This window comes from Pelodiscus sinensis, chromosome 12 (assembly GCF_049634645.1).
Source record: "Pelodiscus sinensis isolate JC-2024 chromosome 12, ASM4963464v1, whole genome shotgun sequence".
Lineage (NCBI taxonomy): Eukaryota > Metazoa > Chordata > Testudines > Trionychidae > Pelodiscus > Pelodiscus sinensis.
Genome location: NC_134722.1, coordinates 27,681,333 through 27,696,292, shown reverse-complemented (window position 1 = coordinate 27,696,292; position 14,960 = coordinate 27,681,333). Strand labels below are relative to the sequence as shown.

General features: G+C 44.6%; 1 protein-coding gene across 4 annotated transcripts in view; it reads right to left on the bottom strand.

Annotated features, from left to right (window-relative positions):
* LOC102449365 (borealin-2-like) overlaps window positions 1–14,056 on the bottom strand; it is a 78,213-nt gene extending 64,157 nt beyond the window's left edge. For 2 of the 4 annotated variants that reach the window (XM_075940201.1, XM_075940200.1), the window contains exons 1-7: window positions 13,797–14,055; window positions 11,144–11,272; window positions 7,546–7,595; window positions 6,932–6,992; window positions 4,793–4,860; window positions 3,853–3,923; window positions 563–658 (exon numbers count right to left, since the gene is read on the bottom strand). In XM_075940201.1, the coding sequence (XP_075796316.1) occupies window positions 563–658; window positions 3,853–3,923; window positions 4,793–4,860; window positions 6,932–6,992; window positions 7,546–7,595; window positions 11,144–11,272; window positions 13,797–13,932 (611 nt within the window). In that variant the 5' untranslated portion in view covers window positions 13,933–14,055. Of the gene's footprint in view, window positions 1–562; window positions 659–3,852; window positions 3,924–4,792; window positions 4,861–6,931; window positions 6,993–7,545; window positions 7,596–11,143; window positions 11,273–13,796 lie in introns of all 4 variants that reach the window. The other 2 variants (XM_075940198.1, XM_075940199.1) reach the window with 2 other exon arrangements.
* Window positions 14,057–14,960: the final 904 nt, after the last annotated feature.

Here is a 14,960-nt window from a genome sequence, read left to right as displayed (position 1 = left end):
TGCAAGAGCCTCGTAGTGTAGATGTAGCCTCAATGTAAAGGATATCACTTTAGCAGGTTGTCTGCCAGAAATAAGTTCACAATTACCAGTTTTTGAACCTTTCCAGCTCAGCTATACTATATAGTTTATCTGGCTAGACATACTTGTTTGAATTCACACTAAATGTTGAAAGTACTTTCAACAAACAAAATTATTTCAGTTATATTAGAGCCCTGAAAGCTAGTTTCTAAACTGTATTGTTTCTGTAAGCCAAGTCAACACATGCAGACAAAGTTAGTAGCTTGTGCTCCATTAAGCTGGCTTCAGAAGGTAGCCTTAACTACAAAAGCACAGCCATACCGCTAGAATTTTGGCACAAGAGTTTAGTTGCACATATCCACATCAGTCACCCACTTCAGGTTCCCCTCCATGACCCTTTTCCTATATTCCTGAAGTGGCAGACACCGTACTTAAAAAGATCTTCGCATTGTCTCATTCAAAGGAGCATTCCTTAGGTGGAATCCAGATATGGGTGGTAATAAGAATTTAAGAGATCAGTCATTCTATGACCTAAAAGCTTTACCTTCTAGAAACCCGTGGAGCAGATTTATAGTTTGCAGCTGTACGATCAGATGGAAGAGCCTTAATGTGTCTCACGTTTGGAGTAGAACATGCAGATCTGCCAGAAAAACAGCATTTGCTTTTACACAGCACACAGCTTTTAGTCTAGAGTGTACCAGTTACAAAGCAGACATTTTAAATGTCATAAGTAGAAGAGTGTACGGTACTTTAGTTCTCTAGTGTTTAAGAGGGCACTGAAAAGGTGAATTCCTCTACACAGCAAAGTTTCATCCACCAGAATCTAGCCCATGCAAGTATAGAGTTGGTTTCAAATACAGGAAGTCCCCGAGTTACGTGGATCCGACTTATGTCGGATCCGCAATTACGAACGGGGTTTTTCTCACCCCGGAGGACGGGAGCGGCGGGACGCCCAGATGCGCCGCGGTCCCGCTGCCCGCGTCCTCCCGAGGAGAGAAAAGCTGCTCTGCGCCTCCCTGGTCTGCTGGGGGGGGAAGCAAAGCTGCGAAGGACCCAGGAAGCGGGACCGCGGTGCGTCTCGGTCTGCCACCTGCGTCTCCCTGGTCTGCTGGGGGGGGGGGGGGGGTGCAGCTAGTGCGCCCCCGCGCAGCAGACCAGGCTTTTCTCCGGACGCCTGTGGTAGAGCAGCTGCTCTGGGCGCTACTGGACCAACCCGGCAGCACCCCAGCTGCTCTGCCCCAGGCGTCCTGATTCAGCCGCTGCTGAAACTGACCAGCAGCGGCTGAATCAGGACGCCTGGGGCAGAGCAGCTTGGGTGCTGCTGGGATGGTCCAGTAGTGCCGAGGAGCCGCGCTACTGGAGCAACCCAGCAGCACCCCAGCTGCTCTGCCCCAGGCGTCCCCAAGTCAGCTGCAGCTGAAACTGACCAGCGCTGACTACAGGAAGCCCGAGGCAAAGTTGCTCTGCCCCGGGCTTCCTGGAATCAGCCGCTGATCAGTTTCAGCAGCAGCTGACTTGGGGACGCCTGGGGTTCTTAAGTTGAATCTGTATGTAAGTCGGAACTGGCGTCCAGATTCAGCCTGTTGAAACTGATCAGCGGCTGATTCCAGGAAGCCCGGGGCAGAGCAACTCTGCCTCGGGCTTCCTGTAGTCAGCACTGGTCAGTTTCAGCAGCGGCTGAATCTGGACGCCAGTTCCGACTTACATACAGATTCAACTTAAGAACAAACCTACAGTCCCTATCTTGTACGTAACCCGGGGACTGCCTGTAGAAGCAATACAGGATCGTTTGTGTCTGAGAAAGGACTGTGACCTTGACACAGTTAAGCTGAGATTCCTATTCAGCCTCCTGGCAGTTTTTAATCAAAAGAGGAGTGAGTTTTTCCTAAGATCAGTTCCCATGAGAATTCTTGAGAAGCCACACCTGAGCCAGAGAATGGGTACTTCCAATTTTGGATCCTCCTCTCATGGGCCCATGAAGTTTGATTTCAAGATAGCTATTAAAGCCCTTCACAAACACAGAATTGAGTTCACTTCAGGAGAGCTGATGTGAGCAAAATGCTACTGAAATGTAGGGAAAAGCCACATACTTGAGACTGACAAAGAGGTTTTGCCTAGAGCTGACTAGTTTTACCAGGTCAGTTCTGTAGACCAGAACATTATCTGTAATCCTAAATTAGGAATCCATATCACTTAGGGCATGTCTACACTTGTCATTTAAAGCAAAAAAGTCCTTTTGCACAAAAACTGTGGAAGTGACCACTTGCCAAAGGCTTTTTGCAGTGACTCAGAAGTTTCACTGCAAAAAAGAAAGCCACCTCTACAAGAAGTGTACAGCTCTTACCAGTGATAACCAGGTCTTGCTCTTTTACAGCTTTTCGCCTCTGCAAGATGGCCCAGTGTTCAAGTGACCACTCCAGCCAACACCTCTGCCTGATGCTAGGTTCATGGATATCTGTCCCTCCCCCTGTAAATCCCAAGCAACTTTGAAACTCCCCTTCCTATTTTCTTGCCAAATGCTCACTTATCTAGCCAGGTGACAATGCCTGTTCCATAGAGCAAACGATCCCCTATTTGCAGCCATGCAGAACTACTGGAGCTGATCAGTGTTTAGTGAACTTAACTGCCACCATTCTGGCTCAGACCAAAGGTCCATCTAGCCCAGTATCCTGCCTTCCAACTGTGGCCACAGCCAGATGCCCCAGAGGGAGTGAACAGAACAGGTGGTCAAGGGATCCCTCCCCATCACCCATTCCCTGACAGAGGCTAGGGATACCATTCCTAGTCATCCTGGCTAATAGCTATTCATGGACCTATCCTCCATGAATTTATCTAGCTCTTTTTGGAACCCCCAGAGAGGTCTGGGTAGAGATTCAGGATGCCCTGCGATTACACTCCACCCCCTTTCCACAAGACCTATTGTCAAAATGGAGAGAGGTGCACTTTGGGATAGGCTGCCCTAAAGGTGCTGCTTGCATCAGCAACGGAAGTGCTGCAAATGTGAATATTCATCGATGCCCACAGAAGTAAGCGAATACCTAAGCCAATGCATCTTTTACTGGTTCCCTATCACAGGTTAAACTGACAGTACAAAAACCTCTGCAAGTATAGACACAGCTTAACTAGGTTTAGGCTCTCTCATTCTCTCCTGTACAGTTTGAGTTGATTCAACATCTGGAGTACACCTCAATAAAGGAAGACAAACAGTGTAGATTAAGCTAGTAGACATATTTCAGATTCTTAAAAAGAACAATTGCACAGATTTTTATGCCAATTTGTCTGGAGACCTCAGTTCCTCAAAGAAAAAGCAGATTTTGCTGTAAGTAGCTCAAATAGAAATTCCAATACACAAATACTCATGCAAATCCCAATTCCTTTTCTACAGTTAAGATTGGCAAGAAGTATTACTCTACAGGTTACTGTTCTTGTTAAAAGAAGCATTTCAGATTACTACTTACTAAAGGCTACTTTCCTCCATTACATGCGGTCTTCAATTAAACATTAACTAGATATTTTTATATTGCGCGCACACACACACACACACACACACACACACACACACACACACACACACACACACACACACACAATTGGTTGCATCAGTATATACAGTCAAATGATTTGCGCTATGTTCCTTTAGCAGCCACACCATTTTAAGGGGTGAATCATCAGATTCAATTTACTGCAGTAGAGTATATAACTGGAAGTCTAACTTGGATAACGTTTGTTAAGTTCTTTATTCTTAGCACTTTAAAAAAAAGTCACACTGCAATTTATTTGAAAATCCACTCAGTCTAGATTAATTACAAGAGTTACTGAAGGTCATGTTCTTACCTAGAAAGAGTGTGGTTATTGTTTACGTGTATGCCAGATGCTAAAGTAGTGAGTGATTTTGTTTTAGATACCTTAAAAAACAAAGTTAAGCATTGTTAGAATAAATGACAATATAGTAAGACAGACTGATGAAGAAGACTTAAACCTTCTAATAGCCTGGTGAATAGGCTACTGTTTAGATGAGTAAACTGAGGCACATGAAATCCCCATGTTATGGCTCCATTGTAAAATGTTTATTGTTTACTTGTCTGTCTTGTCCTAACAGTGCCGTACACCACACAACACTTTTTTGAAAGAGCCATTTTGGCACATCTACCCACATGCTTGTACTACTGATCAAGTCTCTGCTGGATGGATGGGAGTGTGGGTGTACCCATGTCACAGTGCTCAGCCAAAATTTGTAAGCCACAGAGCAAAAGTGAGTTAAGACTGGTAAACTGAGGCAGATGCAATGCTTGTTCTTACTTTTGGTCTCTAAAAACAAACAAACAATTTACTCAAATATGGCAAGGTAACTACTCAACACAAGGTGGGCATTTTTTTTCCCCTGTTGAAACATAACCAAAACAAAAACCAGGTTTGGACTTTGAAGTCCCACATATCTCCTAATGATTCAGCAGGGTAAACTACCACCAGAGTTACTCGATTTCAGGAGAAGACTTAAGAAAAACAGCACTGAATTCATAGCCAATGACTGCTGTACACTTTTATTAATTCGTTATCTGTTTACTACCAAACTAGTTCACAAAAGGAATTTATATAAACTAATTTATTAAGATAAGAATATTGAACTGCAACCAATTCTGAATTAAGAATAGTTCAAGAGATTTTTTTTAATAAACAAATTCAATAGTTTATTTTAAGATGGAAAGCAGGCAACTGGCCAAGGATCTGCTGAGATCTGTCCTAGAAGCTGAGGAAGTTTTCCTTGAAAACTTACCTTTTGAGAAGCTTTCTTGGCAGGCACAGTCTCCTCATCTTTATATTCAACAATTGTAGTTACTTTAACTAAAAAAAACCCAAACAGGAATAGAAATACAGGGAACGTTAATAGCTCCAGCAATGGACACACAACAAATGTATTTAGCTATATATTGACTGTTAGTAGACAAGTAGCAATTGATTCACCATTTGATAGACATTTGGCACTCAGTTCAGTGCTTAAGTGGAATTCACCTGTACCCACCATCATAGCTATGACATATGGATGACCACCCTCAATGACATGCTGGGAGGGAAGAATATCAAGTCACCCTTAAAGGTGACCGCCTCTGAAGAAGGTTCAGTGCACTGACAGAGGTGCACCCTTCCTACAGTGCCTGTTCTGAGATTAAAGAGTAAACTATTTCTTTGAGAGACAAGGCAGGTGAGACCATAACAAAAATTGGTCTAATAAAAGCTGAGAGAAATAAGGTTTTAAGCCATCCAGAGCTCAAGACTTGGAAAGGTACTAGGAGCACCACAGCTAAATACTAAGTCAGACAAAGTTCAGCACAAGTTGGCATGCACATATTTTAAGACACCATACAGGGTGAAGTGGCCCACTAACACCTGTAGAGGCAGAGGACAAAGGAGTTAGTGAGGTACCAATTGTTGTCATAATCCATAAAGTCAGCATCTTTCCCCCATACTAAGAGTCATGAGGTTTAGAGAGTTTGTAATTTAAACTCCTACTCATCTTTTGAGCATCTGCCTGTTTCCTTTGAAGAGAAGGACTACAAGAAGTCCACAGGGATTGCTAATTCTCACAGAATGGCTCATAAAATAGGGGATTGGAATGAGACTCCAAGAGACTTGCATTCTACACTCAGCTCTGCCTCTGACTTGTGTGACCTCAGGAAACCTATTTCACCTCGTTTTACAATAAAGGGAACACAGAGGATTTACCCGGCATTGCTCAGGGCCTTCACTGAAATAAGTTTTGTTTTTCTTCATTTAAATAACTGCTCTAAGGTGGGGCTGGGATGAGGGGTTCAGTGTGCAGGCAGCCCCAGGGAGTGGACAAGCCCAGCCCTCTCAGCAGCAGCAGCTTGGAGCCAGGTGAGACACCTGTCTCTGGCTGCAGCAGCATGCTGTTAGGGGAGGCTGCAGGACAGACACACTCGTATAGAATAGTCCTTTTCTCCATCCCTTCAACCCCAATGGGGTTATAGATGTCCTGGTCCCCATCTGACCCCTTGCTGCTCCCCATGGTCATTACTCAGTATAACTATCCCTGCTAGCAGAGCCTTCCCTTTCCATTTTATGAGAAACAACTGCATTCCAGGCACATTCCATTGTCCTGGCACAATCAAACCCCTGCCTCACTAAGTTATGATGAGAGGAAGCTGCATATCACATTTGGTGTCCCTAGCTCTTACCATTTACGAGTTTTTGAACAGACTCCTGGACAGACAGACACTCTCTCAAATATATAGCAGAAGATGAGCAGATTTTACTCAATGCCCAGTGCCATGTTGTACCACTCCACCTCTCTTCCTCCACTCCCTAATATCTATTGGGACTTTTTAAAAGAGACTTTTTTAGTTTGGAAAAGATAAAATTGAGTTCTATAAAATCATGGCTGATGCAGAGAAAGTACATGAAGCGCTAGAGTCCTCAAATGAAATGAATAGGCAGCAGGTTTAAAACAAATGAAAGGAATTATTTTTTCCACACAATGCAGTCAATTTGTGGAACTCTTTGCCAAAAAAGATTGAAAGCCAAGGCTAAAATGGTTTAAATTAAAAACCCAAAACAAAAAAACATGAACGAGGTAAGTTCATGGAAGACAGGTCCAGCAATGGCTATTACCCAAGCTAAGCAGGCATGATGTCCTTAGCATCTGTTTGCCAAAAACTGGGAATAGATCACCTCTACAACACATAGCATTGACCACTATTGAAAGAAAGAATGCTGAGCTATATGGACTTTGGTCTGACCCAGTATGGCTGTTCTTATGCAGGCTTTACTATAGTAAATTATACAGTCAGTGTACCAAAGAGAATCCTAACAATACTACTTTTCCCGTCATTAAATATATATAATAATTTCTTTAAAAAAAATCAGATACTAAAGTCCCCAACAAGAATTTATTCACCTTTTCTGCTGCAGTTTCTCACCACTTTGGTATTTGGAATGTCCTCTACAGAGCAGTCATTCTATAAGATATTTAAATAAAACGGAGAGCTATACAATCAGTAAACTTCCCCAAGATATGTATTCGTTAACCTAGGGAGAAGGTGACTGAGTTTGTAAAGAAAATGGATACAAGATATCTTCAGAAATTTTCCAGCATAGAGGGAAAAATTATGCTTAGCAAAGCCATTTTCAGCCACATGCACAAGACAAGATACGAGTGAATAACTAAACTTGAAGTTCTCTCAACAATAGGGTTGTTAAAATGCATGTATTTAGGTAAACACCTAACTGCTGAAAACTTCAACAGTTTCATATATACAAGGGAGGGTGCAGGCTCATCAGTTAACCATTTACACTTTCACATCCCTAGTCAATAATATCTGTAAGTTACTCTAAAAGGGTCACTTTCACTATTATAGGCCATTGTGCCCTGCCATTTTTTTGGTTTGGCTTTTTTCCCTTAAAATAAGCTAATAGAAAAGAATGTTCCTTTTAAGATTTCTTTATGTCATTGGTAAGGATTTAAGAGACTTTCCATATTTAAAATTTCTGCTACAATTTACAAACACTTACCGCTACAACAGCAGCAGCTACAACAGCGGCTTCCTCTCCTCCTTGCAGGTCTGCAACAGAAGAAAAAAAAAAAGTACCCTGTTTATAGTAACTACTATTTGTTTAACTAGGGTCTATGCATTTCTAGGTTGGATTCTCAAACTTCATTGCACCAGAACCCCTTTTTACAACAAAAATTACGACACTTGTGTAAAGCCTCCACCCAATCCAGTATAATGTGAATGTAAGACATTTATCTTTTCGTATTAGAAGTCATGTCAGTTTAAGCCATTGCAAGTCAGGCAGCTCTCAGCTATTGTAAGCCACGTAACTCTGTTCCAGGTTATGTCTTACAATAGAATCTGACATGTAGTTTTATTGTAAGCCATGTAACTTTCATGTAATGTTTCAAGTTCTGTAACTTCCAGCTATTGCTAGTACAGTACAATCTTTAAGCGCTGTAACAGTCTATCCTGTGACAGAGGAATGAGTGGGTAGTGTAAATGGCGTGTGTAGGGTAACATCTACGCCTTTGTAGAGAGGAACTGCAAGGCTACAGAGAGAAGCTAGGGGCTAGGTGGGGTCTGATGTAATCTTCGCTTGCACATGAGAAAGATAAGAAATGGAGGGGCAGCGAAGATGGGAAGGAATTAATATGCATGAGGAAAATGAAGTCTGGGTGGGCCTCTCGGTGAGAGAGACAGAGCAAGAACTCAGTGTCTGTGACAGGGGCTGCCCAGCTCAATAAAGAGAGAGCATGCAGACCATGGGTTGTACAATCAGCTAGCTAACCCACATTGGTGATTGCAGGCAGGCACACTGGACCCACCACGTTTGGCTTCTTCTGCTCTCTCTGCACAACTAGTCGCGTGCATAAGTGTCTGAATTAGGGATGTGAACGACTAGTCGCTTCCCCCCCCACCTCTATCAAAGAAAGGCAGCAAGGGGGAAGTAGGAGTACTTCAAAGTGGCAGAGATGCTTGAAGCCTGGGGCCAGACCCCAGGCTCCACGCGATGCTGCCACTTTGAAATGCCACGTGCAGCCCAGGATCTGCTGGTGAATCTCTAGGGCTCTTGCTGCACTTCAAAGGTGGAGGCACCCTATAGACTAATCAAATATTCAATGCAAAATGTAATTAGTCAGTTACCCAATACTTAACATCCTTAGTCTGAATGTGTGTTCCAAAAGAGTTCCATTCCCTTATTGCTTGATCCAATAGCAGCACTGAATAAATAAATGTAAGTGTAACCCTGGGCTTGTCTCCAGTGAAATTAGGTAACATTAATGATCCCGGGGGATAGGGGTGGGGCCAAGGCCTGAGCTTCTCTGCCCAAGACTGGGGGCCTGTAACCTGAGTCCTGCTACCAAGGGCTAAAACCCTCGGGCTTCAACTTTTCCGTGTAGGGCAGTGGTGATCAGACTTCAGCCCTGAGTCCCAGCAAGTCAGTCCAGGCAACCCTATTAAAATGGTGTCCTGACCAATGTTTCCTTTAATTTATTCAATTCATATTTTGAATAAATGTTGTTACATGCATGAAGGCATTGTGACTATGCATCACCAGTAGAAACACATGATGCTATGGGCGCTGTGCTAATCAGCTGACCAGCATTTGGATCTCTCCTGGGTGGCCCCCCAATCTCACCGCTTGCAAGGAACATTGGACCCAACCTACTCTGGGGTCCTGACCAACAGTTTCAGAACCACTGTTCTAGATGGAGAGAGCCTGGAATAGACCAAGTGATACAGCTGGAGACAAAATTATGGTGCACAAGTGTCGCAAGAAATTGCTCTGGCCTGGGTTAGTATGTCATTTGTACAATTTTAGTCTTGTAAGAAAGAAGGTAAAAGCTTGTCTCAACTCAATGAATGCATAAGCAAGCTGGAACGTGAATCTACAGAGCACTAGTATGCCATGCTCTCCCCATCCATGTGGGCTCTGATGCTGCATAGGAATAGGTCAAAGTACACCAGGCTAAGGAACTTTTAGTACATGGCAACAACGTCCGCATGGACAGTTAGTAGGCAGCAAGCTTGTGCACTGTAGATTTATACCCCCAAATACCTCACACTAATTCAACATATGAACAAGCCCTTAAGAATTCAATCATGAAATGAAGTCTGACAGCTCAGATACTAGCTTTCCTTACTACTCTAGGGTGCTGATAGCTCTAGGGTGCTGACATCTCTGGAGGAGCTAAATATAGTCCCACAAGACATGTTCGTAACTGAAAGGGAAGGGCAGCTTGTATTTAAGGCACTTGTCACAGTTAACTATTTTACACTAAAATTTTGACAGAAGCGAAGCATCTAAATCCACTTTGATTAACCCTAGATTCAATAAGCACTTCCCATTTTGGTCTTAATTTGGTCCCCTACAAGAATTTCACTTTGGAAGAGAAACTTCTGAAACCAATATTCTAATAGCAGCAAATAACTGCTGTTGGCTATCACAGATTGAACTGCTTCTATTATTTTGCAAGTGCAAGCTGGGATCAAAATAGTCTTAAACCTAATTACTAACATGGTGAAAAGACTTAATAGCATAAGGCGTTCCATTGCTTAGAGGCTTCAAATCCAAAAAGCGTCTAATACAGTGTTCACCAACCAGTAGATCAGGATCTACTGTTAGATCTTGGTGCCTCTGACAGGTGATCCTGACTGGTTTGGCCAATAGGTTATCAAGCCCAGCACTTCACCTGCCACCCCACAAGACTGCTGCACATTTCCTACCCTTTGCCTTGGAGTTGTTCCCTCAGGAGCCTCCTGCTTGCTGTGCAGGGCAGGAGAGGGAGAGGAGGGAACGCTGATGTCACAAGGTGTCCCCTCTCCATCCTATCTCCACAGAGCGGAGAGGGGGCACAACAGGACTGGGAATGGAGTTTGCTGGCTGCTTTAGGGAGTGCTGCAGGGCCAGGACAGGGGTGAGACTGCCTTAGCCCCACTGCACGATCACCCAGCAGCCACCTGAGGTAAGCAGTGCCCAGCTAGTGCCCACATCCTAAAACCTTACCCCAGTCATGATTCCCCCCCTCCCCCCCAGACCACAAGCCCCTGCCCTCGTCCTGAGCATCCCTGCCTCCAAACCCCTTCTGGCACGCCAACTGCCTGCCCCAGGCTCAGCTCAGAGCCCCTCTAACAATCCAGATCCCTTAATCTAAGGCCAGAGCCTGCAGCCCAAGCCTCTGCCCCTGGTGAAAATGAGGGAGGACTGAGCAAGCAGGGGTGGGGCCTCGGAGAAGGGGCACAAAAGAGGCAGGGCAAGGGTATTTGGATTTCAGGTAGCTCTTGGATTGCACTTAAATTCAAGAAGTGATCTCATGCTTAAAAAGGTTGGAGACCACTGCTCTAATATATAGAAAGCCACCCAGAAGTTCTGGGTGGGTTGCAGGAATTATTAGGTGACGTTCTAGAGCCTGTGATGCACAGTCACACCAGCTGATCATAAGTTCTATTCTTAATGATTGCATCACAATTAAAATTTAACATGTGAAGTCAATCAACAAAGTAGCTTATCAAAAGCCAATGGCAAACAGTCTACAAGGAGGTGCACAGCTACACTTACGACATGAAAGTAGTGTTATGCATGCTGCGTGCATTCCAAGAAAACCCACACTTACTAAGCAAGTCTTTTCTTTTCATTTTTCTGACAGCAACTGGCATCTTCAGCAACTCCACTCTAAACGCTTTCTCAGCAGTTTGCAAAAGTGAATCAATTTCTTTCTTCATTTCTTGAAGATTCTCTTTGGCTTAAAAAAAGAAAAAAAAAAGACCCCTGTTACTAAGTGTACAAAGCACTGCCAAGTAGATTAATAGTTTGCCTTTTGGATGGCATGTTTGTTCTAGGCCAAGTTAAGATCATGATTTACAGGGATCAGTCAGTTTGATTAGAAGTTAAATGTAATACCAAGTAGACTATGAATTATCTAGTGTCACATGTTCCTAGAATCGGTCAGTTCTCAAACTGGTCAACAGTTCAACATTTTAAAACATTATCTTTAGATGACCTCATCATCTTAATTGTCAAGCGTCTCTGTTAATAATTAGGCCTCAGGACACCCCTGAAAGGTACAAAAATACCATCCTATTTTACAGATAGATGAAAGAAGAGATTATTATCTGCCTTCCCCAAGGTTACACAGAAACTGAAAACATATCTAAGTTCTAGTCCAGTGCTTTAGACATTAAAAATGATTTTCCTGGAGAGAAGAGCCCTAGACTAGCCCTTAAATAGAGGGAAGGAAAGATTGCCTAAAATTTGATTTAGTGACCTGAAGTGTTATTAATGTATTCTTTTATTTAAAGGAATAATAGAGGTCTGCATAGATTCAAAATTGGTATCCACAAAAGTGAGCCACAGATATCTGCATCCACATCCATGGATGCAGATACCCATGGATATGAAGCTATCATTACCTCATTTGAGCTAGCAAACCAATTTGTAGAGTCACACCCACAAACTTAAGGATTGATTTTTCAAATGTGCTGCACAAATCTATGGCTGTCCAGCAACTTAACCTAGTTTAGCATCTTTGGAAAACTATTTCTCAATGGCAGTTAGCCATTCGGTGCCTTGTCAGGCACTTTACAATATCAAAAGTTAACCTTTAATAAGACGTGAATTTACAAAAGTGCCTTTTTATTGTATTGCAAAGCTGTTTGAATTGCCAGACTCATCTGATCAAATGTAGACTTCAGCAGCCATTTCCTTGTCCATTTCAGTGCAACTGATCAGTAAATATTAGAAGGGCTCTGTTGACTTTTAATAAAATAGTTCCAAAAAGTCTAGTTCAATTACATTTCTAGTTCAATTTCCTGTGACAACATCAATAGGAATCTTAAATATCCGGACCAATGTCACATGAGGTTTTCTTTTTGAACTAAATATTGATTATAATTCATGTAGTTAGAAATCAAATGTAAATGCACATTTGTTAGTTCTGCAGACAACAGTTATCCCAATCGAAGTTTAACAAGGTAGTCTGTAAACCAATTATTAGGTTTAAAATGCAGACTGAAGTTTCCACATTCTTAACAAGATGAACAGACATTAATTCTATGAAGATGCTAATGCCCATTACCCACAGTCTCTTTGCATAAATCCAAACTTCATTTATTAGGGCCCACAAGCTTTAGGTTTTTTGGTGTTTTTTTTTAAATGAGTTTCCATTTATCATGGAGTCTCTCCTGCAAGTTTCTCTCCATTTTCCCCTTTTAAAGCACCAGCCTTAGTGAATTAAGTATAGGACAGGATGATAAAGACAACAAGCCAAAAATGTAAGTAGTACAGTCTAACGGGAAATAATGTTTTTCTTTGCTACGTACCTCCACTTCAAGTGGAAGATAGGAAGTGGGGCATTGAGCGAATACAACAGGCAGCATCCCACAACAAAAGCAAGGATTCACTTGGTAAGTGATAATTACCCCTCTTCGTATTACCAATTAATTGGTATCAGGAGCCCAGACTCAGTAACCACCAGACTGCTGCCCTCCACTCCTCCTAGTGCATCCCCTAGCCCACCTGCTGCCCCAGGCTATCTAAAACAGCCCGGCTAGAGCAGCCGCTGGCATATCACTGTGGTCCCTGTGTGGGAGGGGACAGCTGCCTGCTGCCCCCACCCTAAGAGCCAATGGGAAGCAGCAGGATAGTGCCTGCAGACAGCAGAACACAAAAATCCCCCTCATCCTACTAGCCACTGCCATAGGGGGGTGTCCCGGGTAAGTGCCACAACCCCACCCCCATCCCCATCCCTCTCTCCCAGAGCCTGTACTCCCAACCCCTCCAAATGCCCTTCTGCAGCCCCTTAACTCCTTCCCAGAGCCCACAGCCCTTAACCCCTCACCCTCTGCCCCAGCCCACAGCCTGCAATTCAGACCTGCTCCCAAAACCTGCACCCCCACCCCAGTCTCCCGCACTCCAGTCCCCAGCCCACAGCCTGCAATCCAGACCCCCTCCCAAAACCTGCACCCCCACCCCCTCCTGCACCCCAGTCTCCTGCCCTAGCCCAGAGCCTGCAATCCAGACCCCCTCCCAAAACCTGCACCCCCACCCCCTCCTGCACCCCAGTCTCCTGCCCTAGCCCAGAGCCTGCAATTCAGACCCCCTCCCAAAGCCTGCGCCCCCACCTGCACCCCAGTCCCAGCTCACAGCCTGCACCCCTGCCCCAGCCCAGGATCTGCCCCCTAGCGCCATCCCAGAGCCACAGGCGGGATGAGGCTGGGGACGGGCAGGGCACCAACATTGTGCAGCCCGTGTCCCGCCCGCCGCCTCACCCTGCTGGTCGAAGCCCCGGAGGAAGAGGCCGATCCGCTGGCCCTTCTGCTCCTGGGCCAGCGCGGCCCGGCCCGTCTCCACCCCGGAGTCGGCGCTGCGCTTCTTGCCCGCGGCAGCGCACTTCTTGGGCGGCATGGCTGCGAGCACCCCGCCCGGCCGCCCGCCGCCCGCTTATAGCCGCGGGGCGGGACGCGCCCACGCCGGGCCGCGGGGCTCGCTCGGCCCTGGGGAGCGCCCCCTGCCGGGGCCGAGAGGAGGGATCACGCTGGGAATCAACCCGCTGCCCCCGGGCTAGGAGAGGATCATTCGCCCGCCCCGCCCTTTATATTTTAATGTAATGTAAAGAAAGGTGTGTGCCTGGACACGTGTTCATTTAATGGTATGAATCTGGGACCCAGCTAATGGTCTCATTCAAACATGTTAACCTAGTTCTTTCCCCCCTTACCCCGATAGTTTCCCCAATTATCACCTCTAATACCATTAACTCACAAACATCCCACTCTCCCTACCTCTATCATCATCAATTCACAGACACTTACCTTCCTTCCTCCCCCCTCCCCCGCATCCCCCTCCTGTTCTGCAATGTGATTTGTCCTTTTCATATTTGTTCATTTTTTTTTAATTGTATCCTTTGGTATATATGGTTGTGACTACTTTCTTCCACTATTTGATCTGAGGAAGTGGGTCTGGCCCACGAAAGCTCATCATCTAATAAACCATCTTGTTAGTCTTTAAAGTGCTACATTGTCCTGCATTTTGCTTCCCCCTTACCCTCTTTGACTTAATACATCTTACAACACTCATAGACTTCCATCTGCAGCCGTAAGGGCAGCTTTCTCTGTATTCAGCAAAATAGGAGAAAGGAAAATAGAGAACTGTTATGTGTTAACATGCTGGACTATACCATGTGGTTAACAGCATGCTTATAGGTTCTTTAGAGCAAGGATTAAGGGTGCATCTACACTGTGCCGTTATTCCGGAAAAGCAATACTAGCATCCAGCCAGCAACTGTGTAATTTTGAAAGAAAATCAAAATAAGAGGGCTTTTTCCAACGTTAGTAAACCTCATTCTCCGAGGAATAATGCCTCTTCCAAAATAGCTCATTAGGACCATTCTAAGTTATTCCTCCCCAGTGCCTCCTGGGGCTCTAAATCAAGATAGT